A 15678-nucleotide genomic window follows, 5' to 3' on the forward strand; every position below is an offset into this window, starting at 1 on the left:
ATGTCAAGTATCAAATATCACATTTGTATACAAGTAAGCTACGGTTAGGTGTGTGTGTGTATATAGGACATCTTCAGTACGTAGGACCGACCATATATTATCGCTATGCATTAGTCTGAAGAAAGGGAAATAACTGAGATTAGTTAGGCCAATTGTGAGAAATTGGATTAATTGATTAAAACCAAGGAGCGGAGTTCCTCTGATATGTAAATGCAGGGATGACTGCAAATCATGTAGATTGAAGAGCGTGATTGCTAGATTTTCATGCTGCTTCATATAATGATCATTGCTATGCCACATTACAATTCCTTGAGAATCTGCAATATTATTACAGACAATTCCGTTAGCATAGATCGAGTACGTACTCATAACTATGTGTCCATTTCCTGTCCCCACTTCTTTAAATCTTGCACCGTCAACAGCTTCAGGAATCAAAGGCATAAGCAATTGAATAAACCCTTCACAGTTATTCCAATCACTGATTATATGCATCAAATGTTCCCTCCTGCTCTTGTAATCACAGATTAAGTTTTTGGTGTGGCCCTGTGAAGCACTTTGGAATGGAATGGAAATGATAGAAAGCACTAGTCAGCATTAATAGATTTTGGTCCTACCCTAATAATCAAATTTCATTGTTTTGAAATCAATTTATTAGAAAATTTGATTAAAGATAACACCCTTTACTAAGTCCATTTTGTGTACTAGGTCCTAGGATGCTTGATCAACAAGGGGGAATATTCCGAGTGGAAGAAAAAAGTGAGTGAAATACAAAGAGGAAAGCTTGAAGCTTACTGTTTTCCATTTTGGAGATAAATCCTAAAGAGAAGCTTTTGCAGATATGGGAAACCAAAAGCCAAATAATTCCAATCTATTCTTTTTAGTCAGTATTTTTTTGAAGAAATATCTATTTGTGGGGTTTTCCATATGTGAGATATTGATATGAATTCCTTCTAATCAATCATGACATGGTTGGACCCTTTTCTTACTGAGTTTGGTATTTGGAAAATCCATCACTTGTACGTTCACCATAACAAAAATTCATGCTGGTATGATTAGAGATGAAGTGGTGGGAACATTTGCTGTGAATATAGTGATGGTGGAGTGATCACTTGTATAATCATCTTAGTCGACCTAACTTTTCTTTTTGAAGTCATGAGAAAAATAAATATGAACTCTATCTTACTAGTAGTACGTAATCTCTAGTATAATTTAAATTTGGTGATATGAAATTATAAAGTGACTGCCGATTCTCAACAGGAAGTATTATTATCCCTTATACATGATCATAGTAGAAAAAACAAGATATACGTCGTCATATGTATCATACTGAAGTCATTTTGTATCAATCTTGAATATGTGCTTCGATTAAATTCTGAAGTTCATATCATGATGAATCTGTTAAGCTTATGATCCCATTGATTCGCTATCTGTGCCTTCATCCCAGTAATGTTTTGTGGTCTTCTTTGTTATGAGATTGCATCTTCATAATACACAATTGCAGCTAGTTATTTCTACGTCTATCCTGATATATATCTTCTCAAATGGAAAAGGAATCCACCATTGGATATGAGTCCGGACTCAATTGGCTTCTGATTTGTGATAACTGATAAGTTGCATATATTCTGTATGTGTGGTTAGAGAATGATGCTGTTGATTTATGAGTGCAATACGCACTAAGTATATATGATCCTGTAGCATTGCTTTGGAAGTTATTTATGCTTGATAAACATACTATACAATTGTACTACTAACTGTTCTTAATCATTTCTTATCTCATCAATCCCAAAACTAAAGCTGTCTTTGTATTTGTTAGGCATGTAATATATACATTAGTAATTCACTAGGGTAAACATGGTTTACTTTCCTATGAATCCGACCCCAAACTCCAACCTAAACTTTGGTTTTCGTTTTAAAATATAACTTTTCATCTACAACATATGGTTTCAAGGGATTTTGGTTTTGGTTTAATAAGACTTAAACCTAAATTAAGTCTTATATTTAGCTATTTTCCAAAATCAAGATTTTAACAGTGCACTAGGCCCGCATCAATTCAATTATATCATAATACATTCATATAACATTCAAAATCATATTTTAATTAATAATTGTGTATATAACACCTAATTGTTGGAAATGGAGAAATAAGTCATATATAAATAGTGCAATAAGAGATGCTAAAATAAATATAGCACACCAAATAGAGTTTATGGTTGGAGTTGCCCTGGATGACCAATTATATGGTGAGCCATGCAAAATAAGTTTGATTAAGATGAATGATTAGTGCGAGTCATATGAGAAAAAGGGAGACAAAGAGCATATTATGAAGAGAAAAACTTTGATAAAGATGGAGAGGAACTAAGAGAATTGAGAAAGAAGAGGACCCTCCACCCACTAAGCATGTTGTGTTATGTTCATTAATCCCTTGATAATGCTTAAGTATAGACTTTAGTTGATATTGATAGAGATTAAAGTACTCATTTAAAGGTGTAATTGGATTCTCTGGCTAACTTTTTGACCGCATGTCAACTGAGGTAGTTGTTGTTCACCAAATTGTTGAAGAAACAAAGGTGTTTTTTGGAGAATTTGAATCAACGGTTACTTTCAAGTCAGTTTGAAAACATGCACCTCTTGTTTTGAGGGATTGTGATTTACATAACGTAATTATTTATAATTATAAATAATTACATTTGAAAAATAGTTAAAAGAATTTAATGTGCATGCATCTTTTCCACTTGCAATGCCTAAAATTCATCAATTTTCAAATCAAATTTGTATAACTTCCTTTATATGTTCATGCGCGGTAATGACTCAAAATTAGGGGTGGGTATAAAAAGTTGAAATCATGATCCTATCACGAAAATTTATAGGGATGAGATGAGACGGATGTCTAAAAACGTTTGTTTCGTCTTGGTCCCGTCCATTTTCATAATAATGGGATGAATAATTTTTATCTCACTCCATCAGTCTCGTCTTGTCCCGCATAATAATTTTTTTTTAATTAGATGGTATGTGCATTAAATTTCTTGTAGAGAGGTATGTTGCCATATTTAATAATGTTCAAGAACTTTGTGTAATTAAAAGTATGGGTGCTAGTTGCAAGCCTTGCTCAGCATCTCGAGTGATTGAGGTGATCTAGTTAACCCCTCATTTTGGTTGGATCAAAGTTAATACTAATAGAGCATGAAAAATTAGTTCTAATAAAGTAGACTATGGTGGTGTTTATATAGACTAACATAGGTACGGTTTTAGGTGCTTTCTCTTATACTTTTGATATCCCTAGCTCATGTGCTGAAGAAGTCATGGCGGTCATTAAAGTTATTGAACTAGTTTGGGTTCGAGACTGAAAGTTCATATGGTTAGAGGTGGACTATTCTCTTATTCTTCTTTATCTATAGTTTCCTCATCCAGTTCTTTGGAGTCTTTGTGCGGAATGGTCCAATTATTTATCGAATATCCCAAAATGCATTTTAGATCGAGCCATATTTCTCGAGAGGGCAATCAAGTTGTTGATGCTCTTGTTAATTTCAGTGTTTCTTCATATAATTTTACTTGGTGAGATTCAATACCAAATTTTATGGCGAGTCACTGTTATAGAGATCGATTATGATTTCCTAATTTTCATTTTCGTTAGCCTCTTTCTTAGTTGGCTGAGGGATAATTGTGTTTGTCATTCTTTGTTCCTCTTTGTATGTTTTTTCCTTTCAATCAATTTTCGTAGGAGGATGTTGTTCCTCTCTACGCTTACCAAAAAAAAAAGTATGCTACCATATCAAAGTTAGTATGAAATTTATTGTCCTCACACATTATGATACTCGAACAATCGTAGTTACTAAATTAGCAACCAAGTCATGTGCAATTTGTTACATTATTCGTTTATTTTTATGCTTAAATTGACTTATGTATTACAAGGTATCAAGTTCATCCTGCCAAATCTAAATCTGGGTTTAATTTTGGCTAGTAGTCACATGCAACATCTACAACCACGCCCATTTTGTTGATACACTTAGTTAGTTAAGAAACTTACCCTTGGACTCTTTGTCTTTTTTGAAGATCATGAGCACACTGCTTCAAATAAGAAGAATTGTCCACCTCCAACTCCAAAAGGAAAAGGAAATGGGAAGTCTGTACCGGCTGCAAATGTAATCAATGTTTAAGTTTGTACCTCTGTTTCATATTTGTTTTGTGACTAACTTAATAGTTAAGTTTGTGATGGATTAATGTTTTATGTTTATGATGGATTTTATGATAGATTGTTATGACTATTTAAATGATTTGATGTTGTTAATTCATAGTTGAATTACATGAAATGTTGAATGATAACTATATGTGAGAATTGAGAAATTAAGTATATTAAAGTCACGAGACAGTGAGATTAGGTCCGTCTCATCCCGATCACAACCGGAATTAATCCTAAATGAGATGAATTCTCACAAATTCTGGTCCTGTTTCAAAAGAGTGGGATGAGCTTCGTTTCATCCCAAACCCTACTCAAAATTAGTATCACGAAAAAACCTCATTTTTCCTACACATAGTCACGTAGAAACATATATTTACTTTTGTGAATTTGTCATGACCTATAAAAAAAATGCTTTTCTTGGCCGGCAGACATAATTATCAACATCTAAGTAAACAAAGTTGTTGACGTTAAAAAATATTTACCGCTACAAAAACACCTTCAATTCTGAAGCATTATGGCTCCAGAGTAGACATACATAGTTACAAGTTATCCACTTGTTAATCATACATACATGTACAGTAAGTCGGTGACTTAAATTCTTAACAAGCACTAATTAGAGCTTTCTTAGGAGTTAAGCTCAAATATCATAATCACCTTGTAGTTGAGGTTAATATATTTGAGATTTACTGATTGTGTTGTTTGCTTGGAGTGTAATTTGAACCTAGTATGATCAATTATCATAATCAACTTGCATTTGGAATAGATTTTTTTCATCGCACTTCACTATAGATAAAACTCATGAATGAAATTTCATAATGAGTTTGTATCAAAAGAGGAAATACTTTTTTCTTCGGAGTCAGGTCGGGGTTGAAGTAGCAATCACCTCGTTTAGGTAGCGAGTTAGTAACACGTCAATCTAATCGGTATTTGAATCGAGGACATTGCCACAAATCAAAGATAGATTAATCTTTCGCTGCATGTACACAAATACGGAAACTCTTTAAACTTGCTAGCCAATAATGGTGAGAATTGAGACCTGGACGCTAGAAATGGGGGTTTCATCTCAGTCGCTAGCTTGACCATCATCACCACACAAGGTTGATGACGACTTGACGATGATATGTAGATGACTTAAGTTCTAATGACAAATGTTAAATGATTCACTATTTTACATTTTTCTTCACTATTCTTGTTGTTTTCATTTTGAAATAGTGAGAGAAATAGAAATCTTAAGAGGGACAAAGAGGATTCATACATATTCTTCTAATATGGCAGGTAATGATAAATTGCACAAGATATTTTTCTACTTTTGTCACAACAAACAGAATCCATGTATCAAGACACAATACAGAATTATACATTTAATCTTACCCCTCTTCACCTGATATAAACATTTTTGCCCCTATTTATCCTTCCAATTTTGAATGCATTAAATCACATACAGAAAACATTAGAATTGGCTTGGTTGGCACCATTGAATTCCTTGAGAGCTTTATTGCCAAGCCTTCACCCCAATTCAGCCAATACAAAAGTGCTCCATCATTCAACCTACCGAGAGAGAGAGAGAGAGAGAGAGAGGTACACTGACAGAAGCTATGTAAAATCTCTGCAACAGTGTAACAGAAACACAGACAGAGAAAGAAGATAGTCTTTTATATTTTCAACCAATACTGCTCTACTTCTTCTCCTTTTCTGTCAGATCCCCCTACCCTCTAAACCCCAGGAATCAATATATCCCCAAGAAAAACCAGACCCCTCAAAGCTTTTATTTCCTCACCAGTCCCTGAGTCCCTCCTTTTCTCCTCAAAGTCTTTAAGAGGCAGATACACCTTTTTACCTGTGAATATCTCCTTGACAATCAACCCAGATTTTGTTGCCAATTCAATTCTCAAACCGAAAAGCCAGCATTCAATAGTGTATTTGGCTGCGTCTGAGACACTACGACAAGTCTTTCAACTTACAGGTTTATATTTAAGTCTCTTACTCTGTGTAACGTAAATTCTTGGGACTTGAAAGTTCAATAATACTCTGCAGGAAAAAAAGGAAAGAGTAACAGACTGCTCTGGTTTTCTTCGTTAATTTCAAAGGTAAAACGAGATACACCACTCTGTTATTTACTGGCAAATGGTATTTAGCAGTCACTGAAAGCAACCTTGAAAATCTCTCAGGTTTCTACATATTATAAATACAAGGCCAGTCATTCTAAACAAGGTAAAACGACCCTTCATTCTCTTCTGGGTGTGTGAAAGATTTTGGCTTTCACCCTTCTTTACGCTTTGTTTTAGTTATTTGGGGCATTTAACTTAACAGTATGTGTGAATCTTTTTCAGGTCGATTTTCTTAGTAGCAATGTCGCATTCATCACCTCAGAAGCAAGCAGAGGACGCCATGGTGAACCAGAGCATCATTGATCATGAAGACAGGGACGAAGTAATCCCAGATCAAACTCAAACTGGTTTCAGCATCAGCAACTTTCTCTGGCATGGTGGCTCTGTTTATGACGCCTGGTTCAGCTGTGCATCAAATCAAGTATGAGTCTTTGACAAACTCACAACTCGAGTATATGATTATCGAGTACCCGTTTCTATTCTGAGAATTGGGTTTTGGATTTTTTTGCAGGTCGCTCAAGTTCTTCTGACATTGCCATACTCTTTCTCTCAACTTGGTATGCTCTCAGGCATCATCTTTCAAGTGTTCTATGGCATTTTGGGAAGCTGGACTGCTTATCTCATTAGTATTCTCTATGTTGAGTACCGAAGCCGAAAGGAGAAAGAAAATGTTAGCTTCAAGAACCATGTCATCCAGGTTAGCATTATTCTTCCAAAATAAGCCTAAATTGAAATTTCTTACATTAATGGCAAATGGCCTAATACCCATTCTTGATTCACTCCTCTGTTTTCTTTTGAAAATTGTTTGTAGTGGTTTGAAGTTCTAGATGGTTTGTTGGGTCCATACTGGAAAGCAGTTGGTTTAGCCTTCAACTGTACTTTCCTCCTCTGTGGATCTGTCATTCAGCTCATAGGTTGTGCAAGGTTTGTAATTTGTAAATTCAACACAATTCTAATGTTCATTATAATCTAGAGGGAAGAAGGAAGATGCTTTGTTTTGGGGTTTGGACGTCTGGTCCAATTTTTCAATCTGATTCTTTTTGGTCGCGTGTTTCCAAGCAATATATCAATCTTGGTCACCGGTGCCAAATTCTGTCAAATTCCCCGGCGAAGCTGAAATGGTTTTAATCTAGTGATTTGACGGAATTTGGCGGAAGCTAATATTGCAGAATATGGAAAACACAATGATCAAAAAGGCCAAGTTGGTAAACATGCATGGAATTGACCAAAACTAAAAGGACAACAAAAGATTTAAACCTTACTTTCTTTATGCACTAATTTGTGTTCGTGTAATCACACAGTAATATCTACTATATAAACGACCATCTGGACAAGAGGACATGGACATACATATTTGGAGCTTGTTGTGCCACCACTGTGTTCATACCCTCATTCCACAACTACAGAATTTGGTCATTTCTTGGTCTTGGAATGACCACCTACACTGCTTGGTATATGACCATTGCAGCAATCGTTCATGGCCAGGTGATTTAATCAAACGATCCCAGCTGTTTTCGATAAGTTTTCATGTTCTGTTTCTCCATTCATTCAAGTTCAATGTGTTTTGAAACGAGTTGAATGCGTTTCACAGGCTGAGGGTGTAAAACACTCAGGACCAGATAAGTTGGTTTTGTACTTCACTGGCGCCACAAATATACTATACACTTTCGGCGGGCACGCCGTCACTGTGTGAGTGTTTCCCTTAACTTTCTGGAGTTTAATTTTCTTAGTTGAATTATAATGATGATGTTCCCGCTGTGTTTTCTGGTCTTCTTTTCAAGATGGTGGGTTTTTTAATTTTCACACAGCTGCTTTAAAGATTACAGCTTTTGCTTGCCATTAATGGGTTGGTGCAACTGTGCAGAAGAGAATATGATGATAGGAAAAATGAATATGAGATATCATATATAATGTGAATGAAGGAATATAATAGCTGGAACAATATGGTGATTGTGGACCTTGTGGTACACGTTTATAGATTCTACATTTGTCATATGGATCATATATTGACTTTGAGTCACTAACACACCTTAAGGTTTAATCTAAAGTTCGAATGTTGAATCGTAAAGTTGAATCTTTTCAGTAGCTTTTGAAGAAATGCAGAGGTTACAGTTTGTCATCATATCAATACTTAAGGTTCTATTACTTCTCTGATGAAACTCTTTACGGGATACTTTTCCAGGGAGATCATGCATGCAATGTGGAAGCCTCAGAAGTTTAAGTACGTCTATCTGTTTGCAACCCTCTATGTATTCACCCTAACCCTTCCATCTGCTAGTGCTGTGTACTGGGCCTTTGGTGACGAACTCCTCACTCATTCGAACGCCTTCGCCCTCCTTCCTCGAAATGCTTGGCGTGATGCAGGGGTTGTGCTGATGCTCATTCACCAGGTGATTGATTGTTGCTTTCCGATCTTTTCAAACTAATTTAATTTTCGGAACATAACATGTCACAGTGTAGCACTAGTTGATATCTCTTCATATGTATGTTGATTCATTTCGATCCACCATCTCGGTGTATATGTGCAGTTTATCACTTTTGGGTTTGCTTGTACACCGTTGTATTTCGTGTGGGAGAAAGTAATAGGAATGCATGACACAAAGAGCATTTGTCTAAGGGCGCTTGCCAGGTTACCTGTGGTGATTCCCATATGGTTTTTGGCCATCATATTTCCTTTCTTTGGTCCCATTAACTCTGCTGTTGGAGCTCTTCTCGTCAGCTTCACTGTCTACATTATACCTGCTTCAGCTCATATGCTCACCTTCCGATCTGCCTCTGCTCGAAAGGTAAATTAGTACAGTCCAGTTCACTCCATTGAATTGTATGTATCGAACATAACTTTAACTATGTGACTCCAATCTGTCTATGCAGAATGCGGCAGAGAAGCTTCCCTTCTTCCTCCCTAGCTGGACTGGAATGTACGTGGTGAATGCATTTATAGTGGTGTGGGTGTTTATAGTCGGGTTTGGATTCGGAGGATGGGCTAGCATGACCAACTTCATCAAGCAAGTCGACACTTTTGGGTTGTTTGCCAAGTGTTACCAATGTCCACCGCGAGTCTCAGCTGCTCCACCACCACATCCATTGCATCACTAAGATCAGTTCTCATCGTCAATTAGTACATGGTGTGATGCATTTTCCCCATCTTTTGTGTAGCCTTTAATTATAGGCAGTAGTACTCTTTTGTGAATGTGAATGGTGCGTCTCTTTTAGAGTTCAGTCAAGCTGTTTTTGTTTGTGTTCTGTTTCAAGTAATCATGGCTAATGTATCAATGGTTATTATGGGTTTTAATATAAAGTTGGATGGTGCCCTGGGTTACAAATTTTAAAGCTGCCGTCTTTTTTACTTTTGGTTACAATCCTATATATACTCTCTATGACACTTTACCATCAAATGCGATGTTCATAATTCCAAAAACTGAAAACCTATCCTCTTAGCTTTGCTGCTCCTGCTCGTGTTGCGTACTGAGAAAGCGAATGAAGTATGTAATTGCTTGGACATGACATATGATTGATTTGAACATAAAACTCAATTTCTACGAGCTGATCGCTTCACAAAAGAAAAAAAATGCATGAATTACCAGTCCATACATGAAGAATTCGAAAGACATGCATGAGTTGCATGGCGCATGCTAAATAGTGACATCATGAAGCTGGTTAATTTATTTGGCCCTGCTGCTAGTTTCCAAACATAATTGAATTTATTTATTTAAAATAAACGATAATAAGAAGATACAGTCCATCTTCTCCAACAATTTCCTACTGGCTGGGGATTTTGTCACCCTGTGTTTGTTATATTGAGGCCTACAACACCAAGAAGACCTGAAGGGACCGGCCCGGATAATAGCTTGTTGTCATTAACACGTACTCACGTGGAAACCTTGACTGTTTTCAAGTTCTCCAATGAAGAAGGTACGCCCCTTGAAAAGTTGTTCTCATACAAGTCCAAGGCTACGAGGTTCGTAATCTGACCGAGCTCGGCTGGAATAGGTCCTTCAAGTTTGTTCGGTAGAGTTCTAGATATTTAAGTTGCCGGAGGTTTCCGAGTTCAGGTACCAGTTTTGCCGGCGAGGTTGTTATCAGCCAAATCGATTCGGGTAACGCCATTGTCAGTGCAGGTGATGTGAAACCAAGTGCAGGGATCGACAAGGGTCGGATCCCACGATTGGAGTAAGTTGTCCGGATCAGTTAAGCTCTGCTTAAACTTGATCAAATCATCCACTTCAGAGTTGTAGAAAACCAAGGGAGTGAGAATGCCTAGAGTTAGGGTCAGAGCAAGGGTCAGCAACAAGAACTCAAGAAGGTTGCCATGGTGGAAGACTAAAAGCTACGATCTAGAGAACTGGAACAATGACGATGTGCTAACCCTTAAAAGATTCAAGAGAGTTTGTGGTTTCATAGGGTTGGGGAGCCCCAAATTTATACCCGCGCGCAGAGGTTGCACTAATGAGAAAAAAGAAACGATCATGAAATGAAAATATGATTATCATCGTTACTATTAATTGCATGGATCCATGCATGGAGATTTGATTTTAGGAAAAGATTTTGGCATGGAGATATTGTGATTTTAAGCTAGCCACTTGTAGTGAGATTCAAATGGGAGATATTGTAAATAATTTTTTCATGGGCTAACATTCTTTTAGTCCATATAGTTTTGGTCGGTAATTCATTTAGTCCTTAAAATTTCAATGTCATTTATATAGTCCTCGAATTTGTAATTTTTAATCTAGAAAGTTCACTATGTCAATTCATCCATTAACATGATAAGATGACAATTATAAAGATCTCCAAAAAAAAGTGTACAATGACAAAAAATACTCGTAGATCACTATTTTCTAAAATTTTCTTCAATTATCTAATAAATTTATGATTCTCTTCATAAGTTAAATTATATGAAGACGCAAAGAAATAATATAAATGAGTTTGTCAAGTAAAAACATTCATCTCTTAAAAATATATTAAGAACATTAAAAAAAGAAATACTAAAAAAAACAAAAGGAAACATTGATATAAAAATATTTTGGTAATTATACAGTTTTTTGGAGAATATTTAACGGCCATCTCATCATGTTAACGGATGAATTGACGAAATGGACTTTATAAATTAAAAGTTGTAAGTTGAAGGACTATATAGATGATATTGAACTAAATGAATGACCAATAAAACTAAAGGGACTAAACAAACATTTGCCTTTTTTTCGTTTAGTATTGTTGGTGATTACCTTCCTGCTTATTAGACCATGGTTTTCACCTAGCAGTTTCTCGTGTTCGTATTTGCTTACAAACTGTTCCCAGCTAAACTCAAATCAGAAGAAAAAAGAAGAAGATAAAAGTAAACGCTAGAACCAAAATTGATTTGATGTCCTGGCTGATGCATGTTTTTATTGCTCCATCAAATCTTCATGATCGTCCTTTAGTAAGGTTTGACCGTCAATATGGATTCTGATGGCCTCATAATGTGGAATAAGAGTGTGTGAGGTACTGATATTAGTTGGGTATGCCATGATTGCCATCGAAGCCATTCAGTTTTCCACAATGCCACGATTTGTGAAAAACTATCTCAATTGTATAACGATAATTAAAGAGAGGTACGGGTTTGCATTTGAGAGGATCTTCCTAAAGTGTAATATGATTTTATACGATGAATCCCTAAAGGCTAACAATAGTGAATTAAGACGCACGTAATTTTCTGAAATATTCATGTATCACAATACTCGTTATGTATTCTGCATTTCCACCTTAGTCCACACGACTTTTCGGGGACTCATCATTACTCGGACAATTGCGGCCATTGTGTACGTGCTTAATAATTCTTCCATCCATGTATGTCGTTTATAATTACAATCTTGTAAACTGTCTATATAATCAAATTCACTCATCTTATTTTGTTTCTTTCTGAAAAATATTAATTGTATTCCATTAGCAAAGTGTCATCACAACAAAAAGCTTAACTGAAAAAATTATCCAGAAACAAATTATTACACAGCACCTAGAAAGTGAAGGTTTAGGGTTTAGACCTTGACAAGAACAAACTTAAATTAAATAAAGTAAATTTATCGCTCCCGTGTCTACTTCACGCTCACTTTATAAAAAAATGTGAAGTATTATTTTTTTAATAAATTTATAACAATAATTATTATAAAAAACATTTATAATTTATTTGTGAGATTCATGGTCACTCAAACGACCATCACCTCAAGTATAAAGTAGTTTAGTGTCTGTGCTTTACTGGCTTCTGGGTCTCACTGTTCTTCACGTTTCAGAGTGACTACCTTCAGCTTCACAATGGCTCCAAGAAGACGTCCAAGTCGACCATCCCAGGTTGGGAAGTTATCAATTTTCTCAAAAACTTCTCTGCATTTTCTGCTTGTTTTATATATGGTTCCTTTATTTATTGCTTCTTCTTGTTTTGAAGGCTTCTCGTATGGCTGCTGCCGTTGAGGCCATGGTGGAAATGGGTTTTGAGGCTAAACTGGTTCGTCAGAAAGTGAACCGGTTACTGAAAGTGGGTACTACTTTTTCTTTGTTGCCTTTGAGAATTTCTGATCCCCTGCTTTTATTATGTGAAAGATTGTTGCTTTGGGGTTTTGTTTGAACTGTGAGAAGGGTTTTGGTTTCAGGAAGACCTTTACGGAGAAGAAGGGTGGAGATTTATAGAAGAGGCTTCTTACAGTGTACTAATTGATGCACTTGCGCCGGATCAAACAAATGGTGATGAGAATGAGGTATGTTGTTTTGATGCTTGTCTGAAGTGAATTACTGAAAAGATGGGGACTTTGTTGGTTGGCATCTTTATTGAACTTGATGGATTTCACTTGATGTGTTTCTTTGTTGTGTGTTTGCCTCCCTGTGTTGTTTAGTGGTTTCAAATTGATATGAAGAAAGAGGGCCATTTGTTTGTGTGCTTACTTAGAATTGAAATTTTTTGTTCCCTTACAGAAGTACCAATTTTTTCATCTGAGAAAGATTCTCTAGTGATTGTATCTGTTTGTGAATTGAATATTTGATGAGGATCTTGCCTCCATTGTGCTTTTAGTGGATATTGAGCCATCAAAGCATATAGTTCCAATTGTTTTCCTCAGTTGACTATCATGTAATGGGGATACTTTTTGTTTACCCTACTGATATTTGGAGTACGAAACACCATTTGCTCTTGTTCGGTAGGGAAACACGGCATTTTCCCCCAGTAAATGGATTGATATTGTCATGGAATCAATTGAAAATCAAACCTTGGTGTTAAAACTGCATTCACTATATTGGTATGTCCTGAACTACCCCTTGCAAAGCTATGAACATGTAATCAAGAATTTTTTTTTATCAGTGTTATGGTTCTGTGTATACTGTATACTATCTGTGTTTCTTTGTATTGTCTGTCCAGCTTTACATTATTATTTATTACTAATTGGTTTTTAAAGTATTTTCCATAAATTTTCTTTCTTCAGTAATGTATCCTCTTGAATAGGCTGTTGTATGTCGTTTTAAAGTTTAAACAGATAGTCATCAGTCTTTATGTTATGATCAAACTTCAGTTTCTTCACTAGTCACAGTACTTCTAGGTGCTGCTGTCCTTTTCCTAATGTTTCTTCTCTTTCTATCACCCATCCCTTGTGATCATTTTGGCTTTATTCTGCTGAAACGATTCCTCAGTAGATGTACTAGCTTGTTGTAGTGGTTCATATGCGACTCTTTGATATATGCCATTAATAACCTTAATGCTGGTTTGAGTCCTTCAATGTTAACACTATGCATTTAGCTTACTTAATATCTTATTTTTTCTTTACAAGAATGCTTCACTGGAAAAGTCAAAAGGCAGAAATTATGCTGAAACTGATGGACCCTCCTCTAGCAAGGTTATTCTACTTTTCATGTATAATGACGTATTACCATGGATGGTGTTGCTTACAGTTAGCTTCAGTTAACTTTATACTTTCCCAGGTTGCTTCTCCAAAAAAATCTAGCTGTGGAAAGGACACTGGAACTTCAGGAGCCGGACCATTAAGCAAGGTTACTATACCTTCAATGTTAGGTAGTATATTACCCATCAATAGCATTACACATGTGTACCTTACTTACTTTACCTCATTTTTTATTTTTTTAAGGAGGTATCACCTCAAACTGATGCAAGAGGTGTTGATACTGAAACTTCAGGAGCTGGACATTCCATAAGCAAGGTTATATATATTACCTTCAATGTAAACAGTATGTTAGCTTTTGTGACATTGCTGGCTTAACTTGATTATATTCTTATCTTTCTAGGTTGCATTTGTAGAAAACAATCCGAGTGGTGGAAGTGTGGTGGAAACATCAGAACCCCTGTCCTCCTCTTTAAGAAAGGTTATTATCTTGCCATGCTCAAACGTTGAGGTTGTGAACAATACAGTTAGGAGCAAGGATGATCTGGATTCCTCATCACATAACAAACCTTTGGACTCTGCATCACCCACTCAATTGCCTGGTAATATTATCTAATTATTTCTAGTAATTTGTTTATGTTTACAATTGAAGTATCAAAATAGCTTTCCTGAATTTATTGCCCTCTTATCAGAGTGACTGCATCTAGAATCACTCCCCTCTTAGAGTATTAGTATAGCTGTCCATCTTGCTATGAGCGTAGGAATCATTGTTAAAATTGAAACTATTGAACCATGGGATAAGGTGCACTGGACTCACAATGGCAATTGTCTGCAAAGCTGATGCCACTTTTATCCCGTTCTCATAGATGTTGTAACTACAAATTCCCAGAGAGAAATAAAATACTGAGCTAGTTAACTCCGACATTCTAGTCATAGGAATACTTTCAGTTTGCAGTAAGCAGAGAATAATTTGAAGTCTCCCTAGTATGCACTTGTTTCGTAGTTGCTAATTTACACTTTTTTTTATACAAAATTTTCAATGCTCCTATGACTTCAGTTCTGTTAGATTATGAAGATTCCCTTGTATTGCAGATGCAAATAACTTTCTGCTACTTACTGAAGGAGATTCACAAGGCCAGCAAGGAACTCTTGTTGCTCACTCCGCACGACAACTGGATACTTTTCTAACAAGGAGGCGGAGACCATATCATGGTTGGGTTGGCCGCAATGATGATGATGATTATGATTTTGTGATTCAAGCACCCGCTCCATTGTCAGAAGTGTTGCAGAAAGTGTTTATTCTGAATGTGGATTCTGGTAAGAGAAAGCGCAAGAGAAGGTGGGATGTGCAGCCTGAGGATATGTGAAGCTCACCTGATCTGCTCTTTCATCCTACCCAAGCTTTTAACAGTTCTACTGGAATGTAATCTTTGTATATAAAATCTCAAACTTTGGTGACACATTAACTAGGCCGTGGATTAGCAGTCAGATATTCAGATATTTTGGTGGCAGATAGATGCACATTTGATGTTTGCTTCTT

The 15678-nt window shown here is 36.1% G+C and overlaps 2 protein-coding genes and 1 pseudogene across 6 annotated transcripts; 2 read left to right on the forward strand and 1 right to left on the reverse strand.

Annotated features, from left to right (window-relative positions):
- The first annotated feature begins 5742 nt into the window (after positions 1-5742).
- Positions 5743-9583, forward strand: LOC126801950 (auxin transporter-like protein 2). Of its 3 annotated transcripts, XM_050529448.1 has the most exons (11): positions 5743-6140; positions 6212-6264; positions 6346-6388; positions 6508-6706; positions 6797-6982; positions 7097-7209; positions 7587-7770; positions 7877-7974; positions 8468-8675; positions 8814-9071; positions 9157-9583. In XM_050529448.1, the coding sequence occupies exons 4-11, from the start codon at positions 6527-6529 to the stop codon at positions 9379-9381; spliced, it is 1452 nt and encodes a 483-aa protein (XP_050385405.1). In that variant the 5' UTR covers positions 5743-6140; positions 6212-6264; positions 6346-6388; positions 6508-6526; the 3' UTR covers positions 9382-9583. The 3 variants fall into 3 exon arrangements, with proteins under 3 accessions (XP_050385405.1, XP_050385407.1, XP_050385406.1); XM_050529449.1 differs by having other exon boundaries at positions 6128-6264; XM_050529450.1 differs by lacking the exons at positions 6212-6264; positions 6346-6388 and having other exon boundaries at positions 6525-6706.
- Positions 9584-10063: 480 nt separating this feature from the next.
- LOC126803754 (leucine-rich repeat protein 1-like) lies at positions 10064-12077 on the reverse strand (annotated as a pseudogene).
- A 395-nt stretch (positions 12078-12472) lies between these two features.
- On the forward strand, positions 12473-15649 carry LOC126802853 (uncharacterized). 3 transcript variants are annotated; one of them, XM_050530562.1, is made up of 7 exons: positions 12473-12606; positions 12701-12790; positions 12906-13010; positions 14070-14135; positions 14221-14289; positions 14385-14740; positions 15231-15649. In XM_050530562.1, exons 1-6 carry the CDS (start codon positions 12571-12573, stop codon positions 14514-14516), a joined length of 498 nt encoding a protein of 165 aa, XP_050386519.1. In that variant the 5' UTR covers positions 12473-12570; the 3' UTR covers positions 14517-14740; positions 15231-15649. The 3 variants fall into 3 exon arrangements, with proteins under 3 accessions (XP_050386519.1, XP_050386520.1, XP_050386521.1); XM_050530563.1 differs by having other exon boundaries at positions 15261-15649; XM_050530564.1 differs by lacking the exon at positions 15231-15649 and having other exon boundaries at positions 14221-14311; positions 14385-14447.
- The last annotated feature ends 29 nt before the right edge of the window (positions 15650-15678 follow it).

Source organism: Argentina anserina, chromosome 7 (genome assembly GCF_933775445.1).
Source record: "Argentina anserina chromosome 7, drPotAnse1.1, whole genome shotgun sequence".
Classification (NCBI taxonomy): domain Eukaryota; kingdom Viridiplantae; phylum Streptophyta; class Magnoliopsida; order Rosales; family Rosaceae; genus Argentina; species Argentina anserina.